Source organism: Nelumbo nucifera, chromosome 8 (assembly GCF_055504915.1).
Source record: "Nelumbo nucifera cultivar China Antique chromosome 8, China Antique-T2T, whole genome shotgun sequence".
NCBI classification, from domain to species: domain Eukaryota; kingdom Viridiplantae; phylum Streptophyta; class Magnoliopsida; order Proteales; family Nelumbonaceae; genus Nelumbo; species Nelumbo nucifera.
In genome coordinates this window covers 16295923-16319673 of record NC_142656.1, presented here as the reverse complement: position 1 = coordinate 16319673, position 23751 = coordinate 16295923, and the positions used below count along the sequence as shown (strand labels likewise).

Sequence of the window (23751 nt, the reverse complement as noted above, 5' to 3'; positions counted from 1 at the left end):
CTTAATAATCCAAAACACCATTTTGATCCTTACCTGGCCCAAACCTACCCCTTAGCCAAACAGAACTAGCCACTAACATACCTTGAGGTTGCTAGGAAAGGACTTAGCCATAGGAAACCCCAACAGAATGAGCCAACCCGACCATGCCACCAAAATATACACCTCGGCCTTGGACGACAGCCGGTTCGGGGAGCAGCAGAAGAACCCTCCTTCCGCAACAGTAACTCTAAGGGACCAGTCGAAGCCGATCTCTGAGGACGTAGATCGAATTGAGTGGGGGAGAATGTCACAGGTGACTCCTTCGTCGCGCCATCAAGCACCTACAGTGAGCCATCCGAGTGCCAACCGCGTGCCTTCATGGTGTCAACATGTGTGTCATGGGTGGGCATTGCTTGTATTTTGTGAGGGGGACCGCCAATGGCGTTATTGTAATTACTTAGTATGCTTTTCCATCATTTTGATGTTTTCTATTGTCACTCCCCCAAAAGCTTAACGTACTCTTTGAGGGGAGGTAGGTAGTTGAGTGAGCTCATAAGCGTGAAAAGGTTAAGCACGAGATCCCCTCGACACTGTACTGTATGCTTGTGCTTACCACTGATTAATGCAATACAAATAGCCTTTTGCTAATTGGTGTGCCATCTTGTTGCCTTTGTGTGTGTTTGCTTTGTTTCGTAGGCTTACTCGCCCATTTTCGAGTGTCGCACGGGACCCAAGGATTACTCCCGTGACATTCTACCGTCACCTTTTCTATATGTCTGAATTTTAATAAATCCTACTGATTCCGTACCCATGTTTCAACTTAATACCATAAGCCATGCGTGAATCCAGAGCCGTTTATTTGTGGTGACAAATAATAGATAACCAGAGCCGTTAAATGATCAAATCATATAGGTAGAGTCGTTAAAAAAGTTGAGACGTGAGTGTTTTAACAGACTTCAAATCAGGACCATCGGGTTCCGGTCTTTGTTTTGACGCTGGTCATCCTGTTTTCTACTCCTCAGTCCTCTCCGCTTTGAGATTGCAGGGATGTGGTTGATTTATGAGAAGATCTTCCAAATCAACGGATCACATCGGTGGTATCTCGTTTTGGTGTGTAGTGCGATGCTGAGTTTCACTAACGTGTAAGGTCCAAAGTGAATACTCCCCGAGTCCCGACAAAAATTTGGATGCTTTGGCTCGAACTTATAGTTCTGGTAAAAGTCGGAGACTCGGAGGGGAAGTACATAGCCGGCGAAGCCAGCGGCTCTCTTTCTCTCAGGTAGTGATGATCTGAAGATCTGCCGATTAGAGTTCTTGAAACCCTAATCATGTTGACGGAAGCAGACGAAGAAGCTCCTCCACTGACAGAGCCTCTTCTCAATAACCACTTACAGTTTCAGCTTCGTCGATCGGCTTCCAACACTACTTCGCAGGTTGCTATAGTTGGCTCTAACGTGTGCCCCATCGAGAGTTTAGACTACGAGTGAGTTCTGCTTCTGTTTAAATCCATCTTCGTTGATTTTTTTTCTTTGCTCGTATTCCTGTATTGGAAAACATGTTGAATTTCGATTTGTGAATTTTGCAGGATAATTGAGAATGACTTCTTCAAGCAGGATTGGAGAAGTCGCGGTAAGATCCAGATTTTTCAGTATATATTTATGAAATGGTCGTTGTGTTTCCTCATTGGCCTTTTTGCGGGACTCGTCGGATTCCTTATCAACCTCGCCGTCGAGAACATTGCCGGAATAAAATTTGTCATCACGTCAAATATGATGTTGGAGAAGAGGTTGGTAGTATCTTTCTTAGATCTAGAGATCAATAGGTTTGCTCCATCTGTTTCTAAATTTCTTTGGTTTGTTGTTATTTTTTTTTTCGGACAAAGGATTTTTTTTTTTTATTAAAGTTGATAATTCTGCACAGGTACGCGACGGCTTTTGGTGTTTTTGCTGCTTCAAATTTTGTTCTTATCCTGTTTTCATCAGTTATAACGACGTTTATAGCGCCTGCGGCAGCTGGGTCGGGTATTCCAGAAGTTAAGGCTTATCTCAACGGAGTGGACGCCCCGGGGATCTTTTCTCCTTGGACTTTGGTTGTCAAAGTAAGACTTTGGTGTGTCCTCAGTTTTCTTATTTGAATTTCTGATTTTGAGTTATTCCGTCTGTTTTGGTAAATTGGAAATTCATTCATCAGACGAAAGAAAATATAACACCTGGTTCTGGCCATGACAATTAAAGGTTAAAAAACGGAGAGGATTAAAAAACCGTTCTCCCCTCAATGGACAAGACCGACCGGCGAGAAAATGAGTTACAAAGCTTTTGCTTCTAAGGATATAAGCCCAGAACACTTTTTTCAGAAAGAGACAATATTTCAGACTAACTAGACCCACACAATCTGCTAGAACCAAAACATTACTCATTCCCACTGCTTTCATAGCGACAGAACAGTCAACTTCAATTTGAAAGATTGTGATTCCCAGATTCAAAGCCAGCTTCAGACCTAAAAGGATTGCATAGAGGTCCGAGAACAGAGAAGATCTGGGGAAGTCGCGCCTGGATCTGAGAGAATAACTCCATAGCCAGCTTGAATGCCATTTAATAGAGTTATTTTGTCTATCAAGTGGAAGAAACTGTATATAATTTAAACAGTTCTCTGCATAATTGGGTATGAAGAAAAGATGCCGATGATCAGCTCCATGGAATCAGGTAACTCACCTTGCATGCATAGTGTCAAGTGTGGGATAGTCCTTATTGAGATGAATATGCATAAACAATTAAGTTCTTCTAGCAATTCTCTGAAAGAGGAATGGTATGCTTAAACAATCAAGTTATTGACAATTTTTGTTCAGTGCTTGATTGTGTGCTGTGTTGAAAACTGATTTTTGAATTCTTTCTTATTTCTACTAGCATGTTATTGGTTAAAATACTTAGGTTTCTAACTAAATAATTTGAACGAGCTTTGAGTTCAGCATTTATGCCTTGCATTTTACTTATATACTGTTGGGAAATGGGGTCACTGAAACTTTGGAGGAGAAGCTCTGAGGCGCGTCTGAAGTGTCACACCAAAACCAAAGCCATCCTTCGCGAGCCACGCGGGTGCGAACAAAGTGCGCCTCTAAAGCGCCTCATTGGCCGCACACACGCGCGCACACGCGTGCACGCGCATTGCACGGTATCAAGTCTCCATTCTCTCCTCTTCTATTTCTAAGGAGTATAAATCAGCTCCTATTGAAAAACCTAAAACAAAAATTGTAAATATCCAATGTGGGACAAGTTCAAAACTGGTTTTAGTAAGAGAAAAGTTGTTTTCTAAAACAAGTGTGCAGGTGCAATTTCTCATGTAATTGACCAATCAAACCCATTGGATTTAATCTCTAATGAGATTAGAATCCAACATATACTAGGGCATCTTTGATAGAATGGGAAGCAGACTGTGCTTAATATTCATTAAGGGAATCATTTTTATTATAGACCGGTTCAAATTTGTAATTTAAGAACAAGACTAAAAGAGAATCTTTGCAGTTTGGTTTTGGATATAGTTTTTCTGGAGAAAAAAAGTGTCTGTTTGATTTCTTCATAATCATAAAAATGGAGGAAATCTACATGTGAATTTTTTTTGTTTTCATTTTTTTTTTATTTTCTTTGTCATTCTATTCAACTTGGTAGCACTGGTTCTCCTTCCACCATGATGGTAATGGTTATGTTTTTGTCAAGTTCTTACTTTTCTTCCTAGGGACAAGATTTGAGAGTTGCAACATGTTCTTACTAGTCCATTGGAGTTCATAAAATTTCTCAAGGGTGTTTTTTGTCTAGATAAGTGGTGTTTGCAGGAAGGGAAGAAGCAATGGAGAATTAAGTTAGTTTTCCAATTCCTATATTAATTTCAGAATTTTTGGGTTATCGGATATTGGCATTGTCTCAGTTTTTTTTTTAACTTTTTTTATTTTCTACTTGTGGGTGTCTTAACAAAAGATGTTTAATTTTTTCGAAATCACTATTTATGGTAACTTTTGGACTAACTATTTATGGAAATTCTCGTAATTACTATTTTTAGCAAATTTGCGGTTTACATTTTTTAGTAATTTCTGATGTCTTTAAATTAAAGTAGTTTTAGTCGGATTAGGCAAGTGTTACTAGAGTTTCTTAGGAGTTGGGAGTCCTTTTTTAAGTGCCCTAATGGGTTTGTTATGGATTTATATTAGTTATAAAACAATTATGAATTGTGTTGGGTCAATTTCCTAGTCCAAAACTCCAAATTGGAGTGATAGAGTCTGAAAAAGGGACATTCTAGTTAGTAAGGCAAGCCTATAACGAGCAACATTCAGAGAATTGGACTGGGCATTGACCTGGAAAAGGGAGAGTTCACGGGTCAGAGGTTCAATTGAAGGTTGAACCATGATAATGTGTGTGTGTCTCTCTCTCTCTATCTATCTATCTGTCTATCTATCTATCTATCTATATATATATGCATATATTCGAAATATATAAATATATTCTACTATAACATATATTTTTATTTTAGTTTCAATTTTTATATTAAAAATTAAGATTTGAGGCCAAAAAAAGAGTTTCTTGGCAAAAATAATGGGGCAAGGCATAGGAACACATAGATCTTGAAAAGTTTCCCAAAAAGAAGATCACCCGAATTAGACAATTGAGTGTTTAAAAAACATGAAAGAAAACCGGCTAGGATCGTCGGTTCACCAGTTTTCTGGTGCGGGGTATGACCAAACCAATATGGTTGAACGAGCCCAATTGGCTGGTCCAGTTCGGTTTTCTAAACAGTGATAAATAGTCATTGTAATTGGAGTTTAAGGAGAGTGATTTGATGAAATAAAGATTGGTTTAGTGAATTCTGGTTGTTGCCAGAAAATTTTCTTCTTCCCCCCCAATCTGGCTCTTTTCTGTTTACTCTAACGGCAAGAGTTCTCTCTCTTATGATTTCTGCATATTCCTTGGCGGGAAGGAAACATCCTACTTACTTTTTCATCCATATTTTTCATCTTTACTAACCCACAGTCCCTCATCCATCCCATAAAGCCCACCACCAAATCCGAATTTAATTGGACCCCTACCCATCCTACATCAGTCAACCAGAGTTGTGTTTATCATTCCAATTAAGGACTTTGTTCAGACATTTGTTTCATGGAATAGATAAATTGGAAGACCATTAGATTGATTGGGGGTTACCCATCTGGATTGGCTTTCTCAGATAAGTTTTATGTGGATTTGTATATGCCGTTCTCAGAATGGTAATCTTCTGTTGGTTTCAGTTCAATTTGTATTATATCTAGGGCATGATTTCTTCCCTGTCCAGATCTTTCTGCATGATTCTTACTGGTACCTTTTTTTTGGATATCATGGTACTATTCTTTCACATGATCATATCAATAAAGAGAAGATAGATGTCCTCTGTGTGTAAGGATTATGTGTTCTTGTATTCACTGTTCTTGCAGGCCATCATATTATGCCTCTGTGTATTAGGGTCTACACTTTCAATGTTCATTAAGCACCATTTGGTGCTTAAATTATATCATCTTGCTTATCTCTTTCGCACATATCTATGCTATGAAATTCTTTTGATCTCTTTCATCTAAGAGAAGCAATATACTTTGCTGACAAAGGCTGATGACCATCTATGAATGTTGATAAAAATTGCAGGTTGTTGGTAGCATTATAGCTGTATCGTCATCCCTAAACATAGGCAAGGCAGGGCCATTGGTGCATACTGGTGCTTGTATTGCATCATTGCTAGGACAGGGTGGTTCCAAGAAGTATGGTATAACATGGAGATGGATACGCTTCTTCAAGAATGACAGAGATAGGCGTGATCTTGTAACCTGTGGATCAGCTGCTGGAATTGCTGCTGCTTTCCGTGCACCTGTTGGGGGAGTTCTATTCGCTCTTGAGGAAATGGCATCATGGTATTGCCGAAGTTATTTGTTTGCACTTAGTTTGCTTAATTTTCTTTCTTTCCTTCATGATGGAAGCAAATGCTTCATTTTAGCCTAAACAATTGAATCTAAGATAACTTATATTTAGGAAATGCCTTTTGCTACTACTACATCAGAAATCTGTTTCTATTCTATCATAGCGTAGGATCTCTACTGCCAAGCAGGTGCATATTGATTGACCATCCCATTGACCCATAGGGGATTTCCTATACATGTTAGATGATCCTAAATGTCTCATATATGGACTTCTTTAATGAATCTTCTGATATATGGGTAAATGCAAGTAATTATTAATTACTAGTATTCAATTAGTCAAGGAGATTCAGTCTTTGAGATTCCAAAAAGTAATATCTTGCCATTATCTTGTTCTAAATGCTCACAGAAACTCTTGCATTTCCTTAATTTTGCCTCTGTAGTTTTATAAACTTCTTGCTCCATTTACATCAACTAATTCAATGTACCCTTACCACTGTGATTTTTTATGGAGAGATTATGACATTGAACATTTTGAATTGTCATTAAAAAAAACGAAAGAATTATTTTAGATTGGCATTATATACAATTTTAATATTAAGAAGCTATTCTGCAGGTGGAGAAGTGCCCTTCTCTGGAGAGCATTCTTCACAGCAGCGGTGGTTGCCATTGTGCTCCGGAGTCTGATTGATGTTTGTAACAGTGGAAAGTGTGGCTTATTTGGAAAAGGGGGACTAATAATGTTTGATGTCACCTCAGAAAATGTTACATATCACCTTGTTGATGTACCACCTGTACTTGTTCTTGGAATTATTGGGGGTATATTGGGAAGCATTTACAATTTTCTTCTGGAGAGGGTTCTCCGAGTTTATAATCTCATAAACGAGTAAGCAATTTTTTTTCTTCAATTAGCAATAATTTCTTGCAATAAAATATTTAACTCATTCTCCCTGTTTTTTTTGTTTTTTTGATAATTAAGAAACTCATTCTCCATGTTAATTTCCCATAAATTTCAGGAAAGGATATGCTTATAAAATACTTCTTGCTTGCTCAATCTCCATATTTACATCATGCTGTTTATTTGGATTACCATGGCTTGCACCTTGCCGACCTTGCCCAACTGATGCAATCGAAGCTTGCCCTACAATAGGGAGGTCTGGTAACTACAAGAAGTTTCAGTGTCCCCCTGGTCATTACAATGATCTTGCCAGCCTATTCTTCAATACAAATGATGATGCAATCAGAAACCTTTTCAGCAAGGGCACTGATACTGAGTTTCACCACATATCAATACTCATCTTCTTTGTCACCTGCTACATTCTTAGCATCTTCAGTTACGGGGTTGTAGCTCCAGCGGGTTTGTTTGTGCCTCTTATTGTGACAGGGGCAGGTTATGGACGCTTTATTGGAATGCTGATGGGTTCTCAGTCAAATCTCAACCATGGTCTCTTTGCTGTCTTAGGAGCTGCTTCCCTGTTGGGTGGATCTATGAGGATGACTGTGTCCTTGTGTGTTATTCTCTTGGAGCTGACCAACAATCTTCTGTTGCTTCCAATGATAATGCTGGTCCTTCTTGTATCCAAGACTGTTGCTGACACCTTTAATGGAAATATTTATGACATTATTATGAAATTGAAGGGTTTTCCTTATCTAGAAGCTCATGCAGAGCCATACATGAGACAGTTGACAGTTGGTGATGTTGTAACAGGGCCTCTTCAGTGCTTTAATGGCATAGAGAAGGTCCGTAATATAGTGCATGTACTCAAAACTACAAGGCATCATGGGTTCCCAGTGATTGATGAGCCACCATTTTCAGATTGCCCTGTGTTGTCTGGTCTAGTCCTCCGGGCCCACCTTATTGTGCTGCTGAAGAAGAAAGTATTCCTGCCTACTCCAGTGCTTACAGGCACTGATATCACAAAGAGGTTCTCTGCCAACGATTTTGCTAAGCGTGGTTCGGGTAATAATGACCATATAGAAGATATAGAAGTGACCGAGGAAGAAATGGATATGTATATAGATTTGCATCCCTTTACAAATGCTTCACCATATACTGTTGTGGAGACGATGTCACTAGCAAAGGCTCTCATACTTTTCCGAGAGGTTGGTTTAAGGCACCTCTTGGTGGTTCCCAAGACTTCTAACGTAAGAAATCTTCTATAGTCTGTTTACTTGCTGTTATTTTTCTAAAGATAAGATAATCTGGGGCTATGAATAAGCCATTCTGGTGAATGTGTAGTAATGACTGTTCCAGTCATGAAATCTCCTCCCTTTAATGGTTTCACTTGTCCCTATATGCTTGCTGTTTGTGTAACCAATGGATTCACTAACTACTTTTGCTGCTACTGCTTGTTGCAGAGATCATCTGTGGTGGGTGTGTTGACAAGGCATGATTTTATGCCCGAGCATATATTGGGATTGCATCCTTTCCTGATAAGGAGCAGGTGGAAGAAGTTAAGACTTAGGCCGGCCAGTTTAACTAAGCTGTTTTAGATGTTCCAATTGAATATCATGGCTCATGCCAGTATCTGTAAAAATGCTGTTGTTTTGCTTCAACATCATTGTTTTGATTCCAATTTTCATGTTCTCCGTACTTCATATGAAGGTCAGGCTTGTGTTATCTAGCTGACTGTATCATATGAAAAATAATTTATTTGTGCTACAAAATTGATTTAGTTCATAGATTAAATAATTGATTTTTTTTTTGGTGAAGAATTAAAGCATAATGATCTTTTTGTAAGTTGAAGTGCTTGTTTTCATGAACAACATTTAAAAAGTAAAAAACGTGGGTAAATTCTTTATTAGCAAATATTAAAAGACTTGCTGCTGAACATTAAGGTTGCATTTAAAATGAAGGAAAAACAAATGATTTCCTCAGAAAATAGTTTTTGACAGGAAAAAAAATCATTTTCCTAATTCTTTAGGCTATGTTTGATTTGAAGGAAAAAGTAGGGAAAAGAAGGGAAATGTAAGAAACCCTTTACAAACCTTGTACCTGCCTTTCCCTTCCTTTCCCTATTTTTTCCTTAAAACCAAACACAGCCTTAGTGTCTGGTTGTTAGTCAGAAAACAGATCAGGAAGATTGAGGTGCATATGAATGTTGCAAGATTTGAGAGGCCTAGTACTTCTGCAAATGATGCAAGGAAGATTGTGAGTACCATCTGCTACTAATGTTCTGAAAATTATTTGCTTCCCAAGGCCAATTATATTTGGCCCAACATCTATGGTGCATCCCTGTACTGTGTAGCAAAAGACGTGATTGGTTGAACATAAAAGGTAAGTACATCTTGTTAAACGTTAAACGTGAAAGTATACTTCATAAAAGTGAACCAATGAAAAGTAATCAGACTCTAATGTGATGGTTAAGAAATAGATTCAGCATATAGTCAATATTAATGAATGCACCATAGTTTAACTCTAAATTATTTCTTATCAAAATAACACTATTGGATATTAACTTTTATTGGAATTATTCATTTTCCTATGTTTCGTGTGCAGCCAAAGGGAGCCTATTCAGGGGTGTCAATTGGATTGGATTTGGTCCAATCCAATCCAGTCCAATGTGAGTCCATTATAAATGGACTAGGTCCAATTTAATCCGGTGAATGTTTTGGACCAATTTGAACTGGTCCAATTCAATGTCTGGACCGTTCAATTTGTTCAAATTCATTTTGATTTAGATTGGCTTCAACCCAAATCTGGCCCATTGACACATATATTCTTATCAATGGACTAGATATTGGCTTAATCCAACACAATCCAATATAAATTTGTTACGGACAGACTAGGCCCAATCCAATCTAATAAATATTTTGGACCGGATTGGTCCAATCCAATATGGCTTGTTGGTCCATCAAATCTGTCCAAATTGATTTTGGATTGGACCCCGTCCAATCCAAAATCAGTCCATTGGCACCCTTATACGATGGTATCTAACCTCCATAATTTTTGCACCATTTTTAATAAAGTTCTTACTCTTTCATTTAATACTGATTTTAAGGCAAATAAGTTGATGAGCTTCCTTGTCGAATTTTCAATTTTTGTTAGTTATACAAGGAGATATAAAATAGAAAATCTGAGAAATAAGTTGATGAGCTTCCTTGTCTCCGTTTTTCCAAAAGCTATTTACCTGAATAAGTTCACTTAAATAGGATTGTGATCGGTTCAGTATCGGAACAGTTGGACCTAGGGACTTTCATGTTTAATATGAATCTGCTTATATTTTTGGACTGTTGTTGGATCTAATCTACGTCTGATCGACCAAAAGAGAGAAAATTTAAAACACTAAAAAATTCTTAACTATTTGACTTGTAGACATTTTTTTTCCTTTTTTTTGTTTCACTAAAAAAAACCTTGGATTTGGGATTGATCTTGGGCTGAACTGTTTAAACTATTAACTTGGGTTATATATATATATATATGTATATGTATATTTGTTCCAAGAGGCAACACAAGCAGGTATCCATCCCCCAAACCCATAGCCACCCCACCACCCAACCAAGGTACAGGTAGGATTTGATCCGAAGTTTCTGCTACAACTAACAAGAGGCCTTACCAACTACGTTGGGATATCCAATGTTGGGTTTGAGTATTGATGTGTATTGATATGATTGATACTCTGATTTATTTATTTATTTACCTTTTTTTTTTAATTGTACAAGTACTAGAGGGATAGGATAGATCATCCCAAAGTTTTAAAACTTGTAAAATGGTTATTAATCCATGCGTTCACCCATATCTAGGTGCACTGAGTGATACAATATGATTATAGTTTTGAAAGGCGTTGAGGTGCACACCTTAAGGCTAGGCAGAGCCAAAAAGCTTGGCCTTAGGTGCCTTGCCCTTTTGCTAAGGGGCTACCGTCTTTATTTTTGAGAGGCTTACACCTCACTGCCTTGTGCCTCAGATTAGTGAGGAATAAGCCTCATACAAAAGAAATTGATATTGGAAAAAGAAAAATATTATAAATTAGTTATAATGCTTGTTAAAATTTAATAAAAGTTGATTAGTAGTTGTTTATAAATAAATTAAATCAATTTATACTAAAAAATTCTCACAATACTTCTTTTAAACCAAAAATACGTTATTTATTTTTCTCTTACTAAATGAGTAAATGTACATGTCAGAATAGGGTTTATTTTCCCTAAAACTGATTACAATGAATAAAAACATCTTCCCCCAATACCTTCTTTGTTGTGTAGGGGAGTGGGTTCTGTCGAAGTGGAGGCGGGCAAGTGAAGTGAGGGAGCCTTCAGTCCAACAAAACCCTGGCCCCCTCCCCCCGTACTAGATTTAATTCTTTATCATTTATAAATTAGATTAGATTGAAAAAAAATTAAAATATATAGAAATTAAATAAAATTAGTTTTTATTTAGTAAAAAAGGGTTACAAATGTAAAATAAAATTAAGAAAAAAAAATATATATATAACATTAAAAAGAAAATAATTTATAAAAAAATAATATATAAATTAACTATTGTAAGAAAAAATATATAAGGAAATTAATTATGTATGTATGTATGAATAAACTATGAAATATGAAATTTAAATAAATAGGTAATTTTATTTAGGTAAATTATTACCTTAAAGCATATTATTAATTTTAAAACAAAAAATGAATATAAATATAAAAATTTCTATAAAGTGAATAAACTGTACCATTAATGCATAAAATATTGCAAATAGTTTTAGTATATATGTATATATTAATGACCTAATTTAGATAAACAAAGTTATAAACATAAAACTAGAAGATAAAATTTTAAAAAACATAAGTTGTATATATATATATATATATATACATAAATACATAAAAACATAAAAATTTTATTTTATACATTGTATATATACATAAAAACATAACTACATAGTATATGTGTTGCAAATAATTTTAGTATCTAAATAGATACATACCTATATAAATTGTATTTATATACATAAGAACATAAGAATTTTAAAATTATATCTATACTTTGAGGCTTATGCCTCACCTCCGCCTTTAACCTTTAAAATCCTTGGATATGATACAACTCATAATGTATCGATTTGATTGTATGCATAATCTGATGATATAATTGCATTTTATTGCATATCATAATTCTGTAAGATTGTGATATAAAACCAACTTAAATTTTCTGTTTAGATGCTGGGATTGCACACTCGTTGACAAAACTGAGGTTTTTGGTTCAACACAATAATCCTGTTATGGATATCTAGAACTTCACCATGCTTGTGCGTACATAGGTGGAAGAATGAACAACTTGATCAGTAGGGCTTAGATTCAAGTCAAAATAATCTATTCCTCTTTCTTTTGCATCTCTTTATAAAATTAATCAAGGCTTTTCAAGTCATCTTTGCCATCAAGATTCAAGAGTCTGAACTTTTAGGGGTGTTTTTATTTTCATTTGTTTTTAAAACCAGGGACAATAGGCCTTGGCACAATAGTTGGATTGGTCAGTTGCAAGGTGGGTGACCAGGGTTCAAATCTTAGAAACAGCCTCTCTACATGTGGACAGATAAAATTGCAAACATCTATTCCTCCCTAAACGAGATCACATATCGGTGGGAGCTTTGTGCATTGGGCTGCCTTTTTTGAGATCAGCAAAAAATTAAAACATGCTCTTGAACTATGTACCCCTCTTCAGGGATATTGAAAGACTTGTGATGCAGTGCTTAAATGTAATTCTTCACTGCTATGGTGAAGCCAACAAATATGCAGTTGCTATAGCAAATATGAGAAGTAATAATAGAATAATAATTTTTAATTAAATGCCCCGGATATCCTTTCAATTGCAAATCTGCAATAGCTGATGAACTCAAAGTCTTTACTTGAAGATTCTGCCATGTCTAATTTTTGAGTCCAACTATGGTGCATTTACTAATATTTGCTGTTTCAAAAAAAAAATTAATACTTGTTATATATGAAATCAAAATCTCAACCAATTATATTAAAGATGACACATGATTTTCTTATTTTTTTATTAGCAAAAGAATATTTGTTAATAGAGAGAAAACAATTACAATTTTTAGGTAGCCTCGGCTACCCCCAAACAAAATTAACAAAAAAACATCAAATAACAGAATTTTTTTTTTATCTTTTTAGCTTTACAACCCTTGCGTTGCTAAATGATCTACTAGACTAGATAGTTGGTTGATCTTGGGATCCATTGAAAAACCAATTGCATATCCCTTGAAAGGCTCCTAAGCTTTTTGATATCATTTTTGAAACACCAAGGAGTCTTCTCATTTTGTTTCAGCCAGCTTATGATTACTTTAGAGTCTCCTTCAACTATTAAACTTTTTGAAAAACCAATTGCATATCCCTTGAAAGGCTCCTAAGCTTTTTGATATCATTTTTGAAACACCAAGGAGTCTTCTCATTTTGTTTCAGCCAGCTTATGATTACTTTAGAGTCTCCTTCAACTATTAAACTTTTTGAACCCAAAAAAACACTGCCTTTAACTCATTTGTTGTTGAGTCCCCTACTCCAAGCAGTCTTGAGAACAAGCCCAAAATTACTCCACTTTCATCCCTTATCACCCCTCCAATTCCAAAAGGACCCGGATTGCTAAAGCTACTGCAGAGTTCAGTTTCAGGGAGTTGTGGTAACTGGTATGGACGATTTGGCAATTGGGAGGAAAGGAATGAAAGAATATTCAATGGCAAGTGTAGCTCAAAACAATAATAGGTTGAAGCTATAAAGATAAAAGTTGCTCATGTGGTCCTGTTAACTTGCCACCTGTCCTAATGATTTTTCTGACGTGGTAGTTTCTCTTTTTAGTTTTGGAAAAAAAAAAAAACAATCGACTGAACTATTCACCTTTGCAGTGCCATAGACTCTGTTACTGCACAAAAAACCACATCAATGTGAGAGTGCCAGGCTCCCAACAAATCGGCTGCAGGGTTAACGAGGTTCATCTGTTTGCTCTTGAATTTTCCTTTCTTCCTTGTACCAAACCCAAGCCTTTCACTCTCTCAACAAATCTTCTAGTGCGGAAAGAAAATGGATAATCCAACTTGTCAAAGGAAGATGCAGCAACCAAGGATCCAATAGAATGTTCAATCCGTCATTCCATAAGGTACAAATGAATCTTACTATCATCTCTCTTTTTCTCATAATATGTACTCCTTTCACGTTGTTACCAATGGTAGCCAACGTCGTACTGGAGAACTTAGAATTCATGTAAGTGATCTAGCTTGCAATAATTTTCAATAGACCAGTTTGTGATCAAACAGTCAGAGGACACAAGAAGCTATATTTTGTAGCTATCACTCCTTTTTACCTTTCACTAAATCAGGTAACAGAACGACATCAGAAACCTGGTGTTGCCAAGTTGGCTAGTAAAATATAGAACATCCACAATAATTAGAACAAAGAATGGAATACCGGGAGGCCAAAAGACAACTATGTTTTTCTGAAATGCTGCAAACTGAAGACTCATGACCATAAAATTCCATCCTCAAGTTGTGTATTATGTTTTGTTGACACTTCTAAGATAGTCCATCCTTATTCCCCATAGTTTCTTCCCAACATCTTTCATGTCTGGCCGATCAGCCCGTGTAGGTGCAGCGCACTGGAACGCCAATTCAAACATTTTTGTGAGTACTTCTGCACTTACTACTTCCTCCATTAAAGGATCCGCCAATGCCACCAAATCTCCATCATTAAACTTCTGGAAGGCCTGCGCACCACCAGAATTACATAATTTGAATCAAATAAAGTCTTCTTTTTTGATAATAAAGTAAAATGAGTCATGACAAAAAGATAGAGGACACCAGGAAATCATCAAATCATCTTTCCTGTGCATATAAAGGTTTTTAATTTTGGAAAAATGTGCCAAGTTTATGTTTTGGTCAGAGCACCACGAATTTTAGTTGAATTTAGATATTTGAATTTTGTCCAGAATTAGAGAACTGAATCAGGATTTAAGGAACAATTATACAAAAGTTGGATAAATTCCATGTAAGACTAATAAACCAAGCTTGGGGGGGGGGGGGGGGTAATGACTCAAAAGTCATTCGCTGGTTGGACAAGTGATCATGTGATTGGGTGGCATTGGTATCAAAGATCTCTTTAGTCAGAACCCATCTAATAGCAGTCCCTCTGCATCATGTTTCCTACACCAAACATTATCACAAACTGCATTCCTATTTTAGTAATGAGAAGTTAATAACTACTATAAAACAACAGTCAAAACCTGCCAAAGAGGAGATGAAAGTACTTACCCATCTGATTGTAATCTTCTCCTTTGGAGCAGCTCTCTTTGGCTCCACTGGGCGACGGCCAGTAAAAATTTCCACAAGAAGAACACCAAAAGAATACACATCACTCTTGGAGGTGAGTTGGTAGGTCTTCAGGTATTCAGGATCAAGGTAACCAGCAGTCCCTTTAACCTTGGTTGATATATGTGTTCGATCAGCTTCATTTGGACCAAGTCTTGCAAAGCCAAAATCAGCTACTTTGGCTCTGTAGCTCTCGGTCAGCAGAATGTTGGAGGATTTCACATCTCGGTGGATTATTTGCTTCTCTGTTGAGATACCATAATAAATAAAGAAGCACACCTCAGAACCAAAGGGATCAAATGACAAAAAGGTTGTTTTGCTTTCTATGTCAATAATTTGAGTTATGCTAAGTGGAAGTGGGCTTAACCACAATAACTCAACCTTTGCTGTATTTCTTAGGAGCAGTTTACATCCAAATAACCTTGTCCCCACTATTTGGGGTCACCTAGTCATCTACAGAATCTTTTATGGAATTACAATCTAAAGATCCATGTCACCAAACTATACATCTTTATTTCATATCTCATTACCTATATGGTTACATACACGCACATTAGGTATTACACAACAGAACCATGCATATAATGGTTGTGAGAAACTCAAGCTGCTTCTTATTCTGTTTTATGACAACTGAAACTGATACCAATCAGCATAAAAATCACAAATCACAAATAAGTATAAAAAGAAAAGAGTTAAGATGAGCCAGATTGTTCAGTAAAATCAATTCATTGCTACCTCCATTGAGACCTGGGTGACCAGGGTTCAAATATTTTAAACAGCCTCTCTGTATGTGCAGGGTAAGGCTGCATACATCTATCCCTCCCCAGACCCTGCATTGGTGGGAGCCTCGTGTACTGGGCTGCCCTTTTTATAAAAATAGTATAATATATATTGCACAGCAATTTCTATGATACTGAAAAAGTATGATACCTGAAAAATTTTAACCAATCAACTAGTATTCATTCAAATTCATTCTTGTGGATTTCTAATTGATTATCAGTTTTTAAGGTAAGATATCTTTTCAGTATCAGAGCTAGAGTAATATTATATGAAGTATAACATATGTTTTATACATATACTATATGCCTTATAGTTTAAAATGTTACATATATTTAATATAATATATTTGAAGTTATAGACCCAGAACCAGAAGCCCAGCCCGGGGTGGCCCATGATTACCCCTACTCCAAGGTCTGCCAACTGTATGGAGATGGACTAGCAAAAGGAGGATGAACAGGAATATCATGTTTTTGGGATTTGGTCCCCTAAGTAGAATTGTAAAGAACATAGGGGTGGCTAGTGTGACTAGGCCAACAACGGGTGCAAGACAAATTTGTTTAAGTAGTATTCTTTCATATATTTTTAATAAAATATTAGCAGCTACTAATAAAAGAATGTTACAATTTTGGTCAACCAAGGCCATAAATGTCATTCAAGAAGTGAATGAAATACAAAACAATTATGCAATTTAAATTGCAGTTCATTGGGTAGCAAAATTAAGGATGAATAATATTCTCTTTTTTCAGTCAACAACAAAAGGAGAGGAGGAACAGTATTTAGAAACATACTTATCAAAAGTAATGTGTCTGTTTCAGCATTAGAATTGACAAGTTTATAATGGAGGGAAGTGAGCTCCTATGTCTCAAAAACAAAAATGCCTTTTCAAAACAAGATTATGTAGTTCCCTAACCTGCATATAGATGGAGATAAGTCAGGGCATGGGCTACATCAATGGAAATTTCCAGCCGCTGATTGAAATCCAAGATTTTCCCCCGCCGACCTGCCGATTATCTAAGTTTATCAATATTTAAGTTAATCACATTTGAAAAGTATCAAGTCCTTAAAGTATGGTATCTTACCATCCAGATGCTCCCTAAGAGTACCATTCGGAACATACTCTGTAATGATAACACACTCATTTCCCTTATCAACATAACCAAGTAGCCTCACTAGATTCCGATGTTCAATTTTGGCTAGTAGTTCTACTTCACTGCTGAATTCAGTCCGTAGGTTCTCACGCTGTCCCTGTCCAAAGTCTACATGTCAAATACAAGACTATTGTATTTGAAGGAAGAGACTTGAAAAAGAGTTTGGAATACATAAAACTGTTATATTCAAGATGAAATCCTTGTGGAAAAATACTTTCTTTTAAGTAGTTCAAATAGTACTTCATGGTTTATACACACTTGTGGAATAAAAATATCCTACCAGTTAACATCTCAATGCAATAAGATTTTATAAACCATCAGCCTGTTGGAAACCTAGGTTGACTAATTTGTACAGCTCTTTTTCTACTTTCAAGTTTTAAGGTATTTTATCAAACTTAACCAACTTTTAGTTTCAGAACCCTATAAGAGAATCAGTGCTCCCAATCTTCCTAAATCAACACAATAACAAACTATATCATTTTCTTAATATTATGGCTCTTTCCAGAAAATTAGTTGAAGAAAATTGACTCTTCCTCCAACTTCTAATCATGCAAGGTTAAGATGCCAATCAGTGTACCATAGTTTCTCTGTTCCCTTTCAAGCATACTACTTATTGCATATTCTCCCCTATACTTACTACATATACATGTTATTCGGGGTGCTACAAATTTCTTTTTTCTTCTTTTAAAAACATAATTTGCCTCTTCAGTTTGAACATATCAAGATTCAAACACAGATTGTTTTTTTCCTTTTCTTTTCCTGAAATGCTTATGAATCTGATGCATAAGCATCAAGGCCTTCACAAGCACCAGCATGCGCAAAACAAAACCTACATGGATCTACAGAAGAGCTCTACATGGAAAAGAAAACCCATTAAAAAGGAAATGGGGAAAATCTCAGACTCCAATTTGTAAGATATCATGGAAAAGAAAATCCACGTCACTGCACATAAATGCCTCTAGAGTCATTGGATATGAGAGACCAAGAGTCCAGCAAATACATTGCACTGAGGTGTATTAATGTGCCTGATCATATTACTTTCTTTTTTCATAGGAAAATACATTGCATTCTTGATCATGCTATGGCAGTCTAGCTGGAGAAGCTTTTCTATATTATTATTTTCATATAAGAATCTTCCATCTGTGTTCTGACTCTTCCATAAATTCCTATTTCCTAATAATGGGGCAAGTTTAATTAGATCTTGTTATTTATAAACTATTGTTTTACTATCTGAAGTAAATTCCACTTTTTTATACAACAGTATACTACATTATGACCAATTTATTGATAAAAATGTGATTTTATTGAAGAAGGCAAGAAGAATAAAGAAAACAGAAGGATCAAAAGAACAAGGGGATGGGGATATATGGGAATATAAGCTATGGGCAAGCACAATAAAAAATCAAATAGAAAGAATCACAAAGGAAAAATGTAGTTGTGTGTGTAATCCAGGACTATCAGGTACTGGTGGGGTAATAAGGGATGAGAAAGGAAATATACTCTCATTGTATTCAGGTTCCATTGGGCAAGGTGATGTTCTCAGATAAGAATTCATGGCAGCAGTTTTTGGGCAGAAAAAGCAAAAGAATTGGGTATTGAAAGATTGACTATTGAAGGTGGCTCGAGAACAGTTGTGAACTGGATGAAAAAGGGAGAAGGAATAACTTGGAATTTAACGAATGACTTCAGACGGTTGAAATGGGTAATCAAAAGAAATGATAATTCAAGTCAATCGGCAGATGGTCTAGCTAAGCAAGGGGTTCAGAGACAACCTATGTATTGGGATTTTTTGTAATTTTCTGGAATAAATTAGTCCCTTTGGGTCTGTTGTATCTCTTCACAACTTCTTGTTGTACCTCTTTTAACTAATTTAATGAAATATTTTCTGTGTTGCTGATTTAAAAAAAAAAAAAAGAATCACAAAGGAGCAGCAAAAAGGAAAAAAAAAAAGATATTTCTAGCCCAAAAGATGGAACCCGGAACTTCTGAAAGCAAATGGCGTATGGACACACTGGGAACACAGTGTCCAGCTGCACATCGGGAATATTTCCTGTACTTGTATGTTAAATTCATGGGGAAATGTTCCCGATGTGCAGCTGGATGCTGTGCCCTCAGTGTGTTCACACACTTTTTGCTTTCAGCAGATCCCATCTCCAGAAGATGAATATTCTCTGCTTGGAAGGTGAGAGAATTTAGCAAGCAGGGTCGAATCCTGACATGATTCCTATAGCAGTGAGCTGGTGTGTATGGAAGGAGAGAAATGGCAGGACTTTTAACGACAAGGCTTCTTCTGTTGGCAGCATTTATGGGAGAGTAGAGGGATTGTTAATCAGATGGGCTTCAGTGTGCACTCCCTTTCATGGCTTCAAGTATCAGACTTTTCATGATCATCGGGGAAATATTTGGCTGTTGTACTCTGTGAGTGGAATCTCTCCCCCCTTTTTCTTCTCTACTAATAAAACTGTATCTTTATCTTTCAAAAAAAATTAATAAGCAAAAGATCAGAATCACAACAAAATATTTGGTAGATGTTCAAAATAAATGACCACCATAAGCAAATTAAATATCAAGCAACAAAACCCAACCACCTATATTGCCAAATCACAGCAGATGAGGAAAACAGGATACCCATACCCCTTCCCACTCAAAACCCCAGTCAGCTCAAAGCTCTTCCTTTTCTATCCCTTGAGTCCTCTTAATAATTTTAAAAGTATTTGAAACCAAAGAGGTTTCATCATAAGAGACACATACAACATGTCCTCCTCAACTGTTGCAGGTTCTGATATAGAGAATAGGGACCTCGACTTGTGGATAGTTTTTGGAGCTTCAGTAATAATTTTCTCAATGTCCAGACAAATAGATTATATAATTATACAATCAAAGTTCCTAATCACAATGATCTTTTGTGTAGAAAATCTTCTCAAGAGCATCCCATTAAGTGATCAGTCCTCATATTCTGTGCACAGGGCATGTGGCTATTCAGGAGCAACTCATATATTATGACTGCACCACTAATCTTCTTACCAAGTCTTCTTTCATTATCTAGTTACCTTATACAAAAAGCAGCATCTAGCAATTAGTTGCATCCTGATTTCCCAATGAAAAATTTGCTCATCCAATATAGTAGTATAACTATTGATTTCCCTAAACATTTTTGGATCTAGCAATTAGTTGCATCTTGATTTCCCAACCCCGATGACAAATTTGCCAATCCAATATAGATTTTATTAGTTATACTTTGGAAATTTAATTTTGAAGATATGAGATTAATGTACTCAACTGTTTTGGTGAACAGAACTTCTTACATGCACCTATGATCCCAGTTAACCACCATTTTTTTGGCCCATTTTCATACTCCCATCCTTGTCATCGATTGGTAATCTATCTTTTTTCCAATATAATTCCATCAAAATCTTCTGCAACTTACTTAGCTGAACTCTAAAGAATCTACTCACAATGTAATGATTCCTTATTGTTATAGAAACTTTAACCTACTATAAAGCGTTATCAACCAATGTTGGTTCTGGCTATCCAGGGTCTTGGGAGGGGTGAACTGGAGGTGAACCTAATTTTTGGCATTGTTCATAAAGTGGATGGTCCCATACTTGAACCTACATTCTCATGCTTGACAACCCAAGATTTTGCCATAGCTCAGTGGCCCCTTCTTAAATGTTAACCTACTATATATACTCCTATATTAAGACCAGGTAAGTAGCAAGCAAAGAAAGAATAGAATACCCTTTTTGCTCTCTTGATGGCAACAACTTGCCCATCTTGCAACTGGGCCTGGTAAACAGTTGCAAAACCTCCTTCACCTATCTGAAGTGACTGTGAGAAATTGTTGGTAGCTTTGATAATCTGACTCATGTTGAGATGTACAGATCCAACTCTACTAAATCTTGGTGGTGACATTGGGAAGCGAGGACTAGGTGGCACTCTATGTGGACTGGGTGGGATCTTCTCAGAAGCAGAAATTACCTCCATTGTAACTGAACCTCCTGCAACAACAAAATGATCTAGTAAGGAAGTAAAACTATAAAAGGATAGAACAATACTAAGTTTAACTGTGAAAGCTATAAGTGAGGTATTTATTTTCAGTTTTCAGATAGGTTTCTTCTTCAAAATGCAGTGTCTTCTCAATATTTAACTTGAGTTTCAATAAACCCAACCAAATCAGAGAAAAGTTTCTATTATTTAAAAAAACAAGCATGTTTTCCTAAATCTCAGTAGGACAGTTATACAGAGACAGTGGGAGTATATCAGTATAATGATAAATAAAACTAAAATTAGGGAGTGTATGAGTACAACTAATTCAACTCTAAATTTAATTACCACATGACAAGCAAGCCTATATATTCATGCGGTGAAGCTTATCTAGGGGAGACAAGTCTTGCAAAAGATTCTCCAGTTATCCAGAATAAAAAATGTCTCTAATGAGTTGACAGTTTATAGCATTTTGCCATGGGTTTTACCAGCAATTCTAGGGAAACATCTCCCAGTCGTCCAGTACACATGTACCCCTTGAATTCTAAGAGAATCCATATTTAACTTGCAATGTGGACCTTGATAGCATGTTGTCCTAATTACACATTGTAAGAAAAAAAACTTTCTCATGTTATATTGTTCAGCATTTCTCATACAATACTTTTTGAGAGTTTCAAGTATAATAAGAAAAGGAAAAGAAAATCATGTAACATGCATTTAAGATGTGACTCACTTGTACTTGGGTCCTTGGCAACAAAAGCACTCTCGGCTTCTTTCCTTCTTGAATGGAGACAAGGACAAAGTACAACGCAACAGAGAAGAAGCATTCCTGGCACAGCCATGGCCAGGGTCTTTGGGGTTAACCAAGAATTGTGATCAGTATTATTTTCTCCTGCATGAAACTTCTCATCCAGCTTATGTAAAGTACCTTCTTTTGTTTCCAACACACGCCGATTTTTTCTCCCCACCCTCTGTGGCAACCTCACTGCAGAAAAAGACAAAAGGACATCTTCCTCATGAAATCAAATGAAACAACCCTTTTCAGATAAGTGATAATAAAAAAACATAAAAATGGAAATGAAGTCCCCGGAACAGTGAGTCCAAAGCCCAAATCAAGCAATCATAATAGTAAGTTTTGGTGTTTATATCAAATCCCTAGGAGGCTAAGACCTTATTGGCACTCAAAGTTATCAAAGGTGCGTACCTCTGTACAGCTCCAACTCCAAACCACAGTATTTCCTTCCAAGTCCTTGCCATTCTTCCAAACCCGACTGACGGGAACATCCATTTACGTGGAATTCAAGGGAATTACAGAAAGTAACTTTGTCTACCTTGTTCCCGTTTATGTAAAACAACTCTTCATCCGAAGATATTGCATGGGCAAGTCGATGAACTCCACAGCCCTTTAACTGAATCACTGAACCATAGACAAAGCTTTCCGGCAACTGTATTAACACCAAGAGAGTCAATCCAACTAAAGCCATTTTCAAAGAACTAACGCCCCCAAAATCCATTGTTTTTACTACTAATGAATATAGGGAATCATCTCCATATTTACCAGGCTTCCAGGTTCCAGCCAAACAAAACGCAATAAAAGCGAAGTACCTCACAAAATTCAACCAAAATTCTCGACACCCGTTTAAATAACCGATACAACCCAGATGGCAGGAGAGTTTGAAGTCCAGAATCCACTACAGTGAAGTCAAATACAAGGCTTCAGATTGTGAAACCATGTGAAACCCACCACTAGAGATTCCATAGAATTCTTAGATACCCAGTTGACCAAATCGACAGAGGAAGCGAACCCATATAGCAATAGCTCCAAAAATCCACTCAAATGCAATCTCTCTCGAACCCAGATACGAAAACAGAGAATTGAAGTGAAATACACCCAAAATCGCGAATTTGCACAAAGGGATCAACCTGGTTCTGCGTGATTGACCTGTACAAGTGCAGCCGAAGAGGGCGATCCCAGATTGAAGATGTTGTACTATTGAGGAGCCGTCAAAGCAGAAAAAGACTTGGCTTGTTCCTTTAAAGAAGCATCAAAGAAGGCAGAGGCGACCGTCCTGGAAGGTGGGCGGATGTATTCGCCTAGACGCCTTTCTCTCGACAAAGACATCATTTGCAAACTATTGACCATTGAGAAACGAAGACTGTGAAGTGCGAAGGAGGAGTAGAACGACTTGAACCTTGAACGTGATTGACAACTGCAAGTCTGCAATGCAATCTCTCGCAGAGGTGGCACTCACGCTCACGCAAGCTTAATACATGACATGTCATCTCACCCATATGTATGCAAGTCTTGGCCGTTCATTTTATGATTTAATTAATCATAGCCGTCCAGTCATTGTTGATTGGTCAATGGAGTGGTTTAATGAACGCTTCGATTTGATTCTAGCCCCCCTCTACGCTCCAAGAGTAAGAGCTGACCATTGTCTTGTTCTCTGGTGAAATTGTCTGGTCTGGTTGGTGAGATTTCATCCTAGTGGCCCTTATTCCAACCAGCAAAGTTTGAGATCTGATGACAGTTTGAGATTATTAAAACATTTGCCACGTGGACACTGAGACGCGCTTTTGTTACACCTCTGAGCTCATGGACTAAACATGGCTCAACTACTTGGGCCGGAGACACATATGACATAGCAAATAT

The 23751-nt window shown here is 36.8% G+C and overlaps 2 protein-coding genes across 4 annotated transcripts; one reads left to right on the top strand and one right to left on the bottom strand.

Annotated features, from left to right (window-relative positions):
* The first annotated feature begins 1150 nt into the window (after positions 1-1150).
* LOC104592520 (Voltage-gated chloride channel family protein) lies at positions 1151-8614 on the top strand. 2 transcript variants are annotated; one of them, XM_010251937.3, is made up of 7 exons: positions 1151-1462; positions 1565-1765; positions 1900-2077; positions 5637-5899; positions 6519-6788; positions 6919-8047; positions 8261-8614. In XM_010251937.3, the coding sequence occupies exons 1-7, from the start codon at positions 1308-1310 to the stop codon at positions 8393-8395; spliced, it is 2331 nt and encodes a 776-aa protein (XP_010250239.1). In that variant the 5' UTR covers positions 1151-1307; the 3' UTR covers positions 8396-8614. The 2 variants fall into 2 exon arrangements, with proteins under 2 accessions (XP_010250239.1, XP_088749016.1); XM_088892890.1 differs by lacking the exons at positions 1151-1462; positions 1565-1765; positions 1900-2077 and adding exons at positions 2519-2681; positions 2945-3147.
* A 5471-nt stretch (positions 8615-14085) lies between these two features.
* LOC104592519 (calmodulin-binding receptor-like cytoplasmic kinase 3) lies at positions 14086-23364 on the bottom strand. 2 transcript variants are annotated; one of them, XM_010251936.3, is made up of 7 exons: positions 22303-23364; positions 21832-22083; positions 20853-21112; positions 17046-17211; positions 16877-16966; positions 15130-15431; positions 14086-14585 (listed from the first exon to the last, which is right to left on the bottom strand). In XM_010251936.3, exons 1-7 carry the CDS (start codon positions 22610-22612, stop codon positions 14376-14378), a joined length of 1590 nt encoding a protein of 529 aa, XP_010250238.1. In that variant the 5' UTR covers positions 22613-23364; the 3' UTR covers positions 14086-14375. The 2 variants fall into 2 exon arrangements, with proteins under 2 accessions (XP_010250238.1, XP_088749774.1); XM_088893648.1 differs by lacking the exon at positions 14086-14585 and adding an exon at positions 14899-15043.
* Between the last annotated feature and the right edge of the window lie 387 nt (positions 23365-23751).

Excerpts from the sequence above, each read along its gene's own strand:
- LOC104592520 (XM_010251937.3), top strand. The coding sequence starts at position 1,308 with ATGTTGACGGAAGCAGACGAAGAAGCTCCTCCACTGACAGAGCCTCTT. Across the intron at positions 5,900-6,518 it reads CTTGAGGAAATGGCATCATG|GTGGAGAAGTGCCCTTCTCT; the intron begins GTATTGCCGAAG and ends GCTATTCTGCAG. Across the intron at positions 6,789-6,918 it reads GTTTATAATCTCATAAACGA|GAAAGGATATGCTTATAAAA; the intron begins GTAAGCAATTTT and ends CATAAATTTCAG.
- LOC104592519 (XM_010251936.3), bottom strand. The coding sequence starts at position 22,612 with ATGGATTTTGGGGGCGTTAGTTCTTTGAAAATGGCTTTAGTTGGATTG. Across the intron at positions 21,113-21,831 it reads TGCCAAGGACCCAAGTACAA|GAGGTTCAGTTACAATGGAG; the intron begins GTGAGTCACATC and ends TTGTTGTTGCAG. Across the intron at positions 14,586-15,129 it reads AGAAGATTACAATCAGATGG|GCCTTCCAGAAGTTTAATGA; the intron begins GTAAGTACTTTC and ends GGTGGTGCGCAG.